Source organism: Vulpes vulpes, chromosome 5, assembly GCF_048418805.1.
Source record: "Vulpes vulpes isolate BD-2025 chromosome 5, VulVul3, whole genome shotgun sequence".
NCBI classification, from domain to species: Eukaryota; Metazoa; Chordata; class Mammalia; order Carnivora; family Canidae; genus Vulpes; species Vulpes vulpes.
Window position 1 is genome coordinate 42050976 of NC_132784.1, and position 6000 is coordinate 42056975.

The 6000-nt window shown below is 45.5% G+C and overlaps 1 protein-coding gene across 5 annotated transcripts in view; it reads left to right on the forward strand.

Moving 5' to 3' along the window:
• LOC112919294 (O-acyltransferase like protein) overlaps positions 1–5731 on the forward strand; it is a 70031-nt gene extending 64300 nt beyond the window's left edge. For 4 of the 5 annotated variants that reach the window (XM_072758007.1, XM_025997685.2, XM_072758005.1 and 1 more), the window contains 3 exons: positions 128–314; positions 4777–4919; positions 5200–5731. In XM_072758007.1, the coding sequence (XP_072614108.1) occupies positions 128–314; positions 4777–4919; positions 5200–5325 (456 nt within the window). In that variant the 3' untranslated portion in view covers positions 5326–5731. Of the gene's footprint in view, positions 1–127; positions 315–521; positions 597–4776; positions 4920–5199 lie in introns of all 5 variants that reach the window. The other variant, XR_012001565.1, reaches the window with a different exon arrangement.
• The last annotated feature ends 269 nt before the right edge of the window (positions 5732–6000 follow it).

Here is a 6000-nt window from a genome sequence, read left to right on the forward strand (position 1 = left end):
TTGGGCGCCAATTGGGGTTTACAAATCGATACCTAAAGTGACAATAGTAACACAGAAAAGTGAATTACTGTAAAAGAAAGTAGATGTCCAAAATGGGCTTGACCCCAGGTCTCTCCTCTCCCTGTAGGTGCAGGCTGTGCTGGGGTGGATTTGCTGCCTGTCTACCCTGTTCACAGTGGTCGCTCTGGCGTACGTGGTGGATGACATCTTTGCCGCCTCTTCACCTGCTGTGGCTCTGTACCAGGCTCTCCACCGGACCCTGTGGGCGGCAGGTGTGGGCTGGATCATGCTAGCGTGTCAGGAGGGCTACGGAGGTATGGCACAGCACGGGGTGCTGCTCATGGGCTCACACTGTGTCCCTTTAAGGGCAACGAATGTGAGAACACGGTGTACACAGAGGGGCTTTTTTGTTTGCTGGAGTGTTTGGTGAATGACATCAATTTGCTTCTATCTTGGGGGTGGGTGGGAACTGGCCACATATTCTGTTTAAGATTTTTACCCTGGTTTACGTACAAATGCAGGTTCTGAAAGAAAAATCTGCAGTCTCTCCAGTGAAGCTAGTTCAGAAGCTGGAGGAGAACAGGCAGGGGCTTAAGGTAAAAACAAAATACCAGTGCCAGGGACAGAAGTTCTGGTCACACTCAGCCTGGGCCTCGGTTTCCTTATCTGAGGGTATAGACCGAGTAGTTCCCAAGATCCCCTTTGGCCCTTTGATTGGGAAAACCCGTTTCTATTGAGCTGGTTTTCAGTGTGTGGAAAGGTCAAGAAAAGAGCTGAAATGGAAAGGAAGGAATTTTCTCCAGATTAGAAATGTCTATTCAAGTCACCTGACACTCTCCTTTTCTTTCCCACTTGGCATGAGGTAAGAACTGGGTACTTGAGGTGTCAAAAAATTACAGGAGAAAGCCTGGCAAGAATCATCTAGAAAAAGTTCTGGCCCCACAGTGCCCAGAAGCTCCGAAGCGATGGCTGTACAGCCAGGTGCAGCCATGACACCTTGCGACTCTAGGGAGATAATCAGGGTGAGTTTACACCTGGGCCTGTGAACGCCACCCAGGTAGCCTCAGCGAAGGTGTTTGGAAATCATGGTTTAAAGAGAAAAATGATAAAAATGATCACAATTCCTGCTGACTGAGCACAGGCTTATGCCAGGCCCCATGGAGAACTTCACCCATAGGATCCCGGGTGACACTGGCCACAGCCCCCATGGGTAGAACTATCAGGAGCTGTTTCTCCGTGAGAAAGATGGTGCCTGGAGATGAGGTAACGTGTGAAGGTCACGCAGTGCAGTAGTCACTGAGCTAGAAAATGAATCCCAGACCAAGCGCAAAGCGATGCCCAAAGCCCATGATCTTCATTTCTGTGCAACAGTACACTTCTCAGACATTTGATTGGTAAAGTTGTTTTTGAATTTGGTGATGAACGATTTGTTCTTTAATATTTCAAATTTGTAAGCTTTTCCTTATATGGAGAAATGACATTAAGGAAGAAATGGGCTGCATTCTCTCTGACTGAGGTATTTGCGTTTCTGGGCAGCTGTTGAATCACATGATCACACCCCAACACTGCTTCCACACGGTGACAATGACCCTAAACTGTCCCTAGAGCCTCAGAATATAAGCAGCTACTCCCCCTGGCCCTCGATGGGGTGGCAAACACCACAGTACTCCCATCTGATGTGGAGAGTCATGCTAAATGAAGAACTAACCTGCTAGAGGGAGTGACTTCGGTCAAGTTAGAAGACTAATCGAATTTGCGGCATTATTGTTACAGTGGAGCTAGTCAGTGCTATCAATCCTCAGGCTGAGTATGGATGAGACCTCTATTAATCCAGGCGACAGACCAGCCCTTTGGTTGTTCTTGAGTGATACAACTTTTCAAAATGTGTTGTCATTAGCCAATCACAATTATCTAGGTGTGACTGATGTTCTAGGTTTGCATCTCCAACACTATTTTCAGGTATCAAGATTGGGTAGTAAGTGAATGAAAGTACAAGATACAATTCTAGAAAATATATGTCTACCTGGTGACCTTTAGAAAAGTACATCTATAAAGGGACACTTGAAGAAGAAGTGTTTCATGGAGGCTCTCAGGGAGAGAAGGGATCCCCATGGCTCGAATCATCTGTTGTCATCTCAGTCGGGACCAGTGTAGACCATGTGGGTCTGGGTCTGTGCAAAGTCGTGTTCCGTTGAGTTGCCAGAGGCATCTTCGGACATGTTACTCCTCCAGTTAAAACCTTTCAGTGCTGGGCCCACTGTCCTACAGCAATCCTCAAGCTTTAATACCATATGGACCCATTCCAAAGGAATAAGAAGTGTTTTAGATCTTTAGTATTATTGGCTTAAGTTAAATTTTAATTCTAATTTTACCTAAGCATGAGAAAGCATAAGCCTAGACACAAATTTTTATGTTTATAACACATGAATTTATAAAGCCAAAACAAATTCATAAAGTAACCATAAAAATGGGGCACCTGGCTGGCTCAGTCAGTAAAGCATGTGACTCTTGTTCTTGGGGTTTTGAAGTTCGAGTCCCAGGTTGGGTGTGGAGATTAGTTAAAAATACAATCTTATTTTAAATGTCACATAACATAATTTGACCTGTGGTTAAAAAAGATTGCTCTGGATTTTGCATGGGGTCTGTAGGGCGACAAGGACGAAGCAGAGAGTCCAACAGATCTGCGAGGAAGCTATGGTACAGGCCCATGGAGGAGGAACCCATGGTGGAAACAATGGGGTGGGGGGTTAGTGGAGGAGATGGGGATAAATGGTCTGATTTGAGATAGACTTTTTTAAGGATAGATTGGCAGCACTCTGTGGGATACGGGAGGAAGAACAGAATCAGGGATGGCGCCAAAGATTTTTGTCCTGAGCAACTGAAACAACATGATACCTGAGCTGGGACTCTTGGAAAGGAGAGACGGAAGTTTTTTACTTTTTTTTTTTTTCCCTCTCTCTTTCTCTTCTTTCTTTCTTTTGTGGCTTAAGACAACAGAAATTGATTCTCTCATCATTCTGAAGAAACCCAAAATCAAAGTGTTGGCAAGGTCCTTCTAGAAGCCCTGGGGGGGATCTGTTCCGAGCTCTCTCCTGCCCACCTTCCCACCCCCACCCCGTGACTGCCAGCAAGACCCGACTTTCCTGGCCTGTGGGTGCATCTCTCCAATTTCTGTCTCCGTCTCCACATGGCCTTCGTCCCGTGTGTCTCCTCTGTGTGTCTGTGTCTCTTTTTCTGTCTCTTATAAGGACACTCATTTTTGGATTTGAGGCCCACTCTAACCCTGGATAATATCATCTCGAGTTCCTTACCTTCATTCCATCTGCAAAGACCCTCATTCCAAATAGAGCAGGGTTCTAGGCGGACACAGCTTTTGGGAGGCCCCTATTCCACCCACTACAGAGATCAGCAGTAAGTCCTGTGCAGAGAGGGATTTCTCACCGTGCTTTATTTTAATTAATTTTTAGTTTATTTTTAAAAGATTTTATTTATTTATTCATGAGAGACACGCACAGAGAGAGAGGCAGAGACATAGGCAGATGCAGAAGCAAGCTCCATGCAGGGAGTCTGATGTGGGACTCGATCCCAGGACTCCAGGATCATGCCCTGAGCTGAACACACTCAACCACCAAGCCACCCAGGTGCCCCCAAAAACAAATATTTCTAATAACCATGTCTTTATAAGGACTTTAAGACTATTCATGTGAATATCAGAAATCCTGTTTTGAAGGAACTTTCATCTCTGAGGCCGGGCAGAGCAGGGAAGAATGGCCTGGGGCTGCATTTTGCTTTGGATTAAGGAAAGGACAAAGTGCTGGATATTTTAGCATATGTGCAGGGCAGTGTGGGTAGATCTGTATGTTTTTATTACTAAAAATGTCAATTGAATTTTAAAAATTTATTGATTATGATTAGGAATGTATTAATATAGGCTTTCAAGTAACAATGGAATTTTTTATGTAGTATTTTGTGTTTTTTAGATCAGCTCATAAAATGTCGAATTCTGCACCTTTTGTTCTTACATTTATTAAATGAATTTTTTCTCTTTAAATTTTTTTTAAAGATTTTATTTACCTATTTGTGAGAGACAGAGACAGAGAGAAAGGCAAAGACACAGACAGAGGGAGAAGCAGGCTCCCTGCGGGGATCCCAATGTGGGACTCGATCCCAGGACCCCGGGATCACGTTCTGAGCTAAAGGCAGATGCCCAACCGCTGAGCCACCCAGGCACCCCTCTTTTCATTCATTTACATTAAACAGCCTGAAGTGGGCTGTGGCTATCATGTGGGACAGCACAGTTCTAGAAGTTACACCAAGTTACAGAATTTTTGTCCTGAAAGGTACCTAGAAGCCCCAGTGCAAGCTAGTCCCTAGCAGATGACAAGTCAGCAGCCTGGCCATGCCACCGCCTCATCCCGAGGCCCAGTGAGTGGCCCCTGTGCTGCACCCAGAGCCGGAACCGCAGCTGGTGCCAGGCCTGTGCACCTGGTTTTACCTGTGGCATGTTTCGTGCTCTGGGCTTGCCATGTGCTGAGTAAACCGACCGTAAACTCCTATTAGCTTCTCTTACTTTTTCCCTACTCCTGCAAAGGGAAGCGCTTTCTGTTTTTTTTTTTTTTTTTTTTTTGGCACATTCTCTTAAAAATTAGAAGAATAAATATCTTCCTAGGGGAAGTTCAGACACTTAGGCAGCGGGGCCCAGAGGCCGCAGCGATGGGCCCGGGGAGCCAGGGAGGACCCCGCGCCCCCAGGAACCACACTGCCTGTTCCCTCCAGGCCCGGTGAACCGGCTGCTATCTTGCCGCATCTGGACCTTCCCGGCCAGCATCAGTTATGCCTGCTACTTGGTACACCCCATCCTCATCCTGCTCTACAACGGGCTGCAGGAAACGCCCATTCACTACACCGACACCAACATGGTAAGTGAGTCCCCGCTCTTGGCTCTGCTGTGCCTCTACTGTCCCTTCTCTGCTGGAGCCACCAAGCCACCCACCGGCCTGGCGAGAAGCTTGTTGCATTGGTGTGGCTAGGGGCCTACTGTCCTTTGCCTTATTTGAGGGAAGGCTTCGGGATAGTAGCTTTCTTTGACTTTATTTATCTTATATTTAATGTTTGGGGCTGTTGGTCTTGCAGATCGATATCCTATAGCCAGGAATCTGGTAGCAAGATCATGTCCACTCTGCCCCTGTTTCTCTCCAGTTCTATCTTTTCTTTGGACACTGTTTGCTGACCTTCGTCACTGGGCTGGCCCTGACGCTGTGCATTGAGAAACCATGTCAGGAACTGAAGCGGTACCTGCTGGGACCGTTGCCTGCGGGGCCATGAAGGTTCTGGTAAAACCCGCAAGAATGGATGGGTTCGTTCTGTCGGTGATAAGTAAAAGCCAGCATGGCTTCATTTCTGTAGTGAATGTTTGCTCCCCTGACAAGGGGTGTGAATCCGATTTTGTGAATGTTTAAGATACACAACTTCTGTGCTCAATATATAAGAGTGTTGAGTGTTTACTATATAAAAGAATTCTGTGACAGCCTATTGTAGTAGCACAATAATCACCTCTGATGAACCTTTTCAGGAAAAAGAAAAACCAACCTGGATTTCTGGGGTCTCATCCTACATGTATTTTCTATACCAATGCTCATTGGAAAACATCAAACTTAGCGAACTGAATGAAATTTAGGTTACAGTGTTCACTTTTCTTGGTAAAAATCACAGCATGCAGATTTTCACATCATAATTGTCTTTGTGTTATTATTTGTAGACCTGTAACTTTATCCTGGAGCCTAAGATCGTATGACCCATTGGCGTGTACAATTCACGGGTGCATTGTTACAGGCCTTCCAAACATTATCTGTTTTACGGTGTGATCCCTGGTAGGGGTTGAATGTGTCACTGAAAAAGATATAAAGTCCTAATCCTATAGTACCTTAGAATGTGACCTCTTTGGGGGTCAGGGTTTTACAGAGGCAATCAAGTTATTATTATTTTTAAAGACTGTATTTA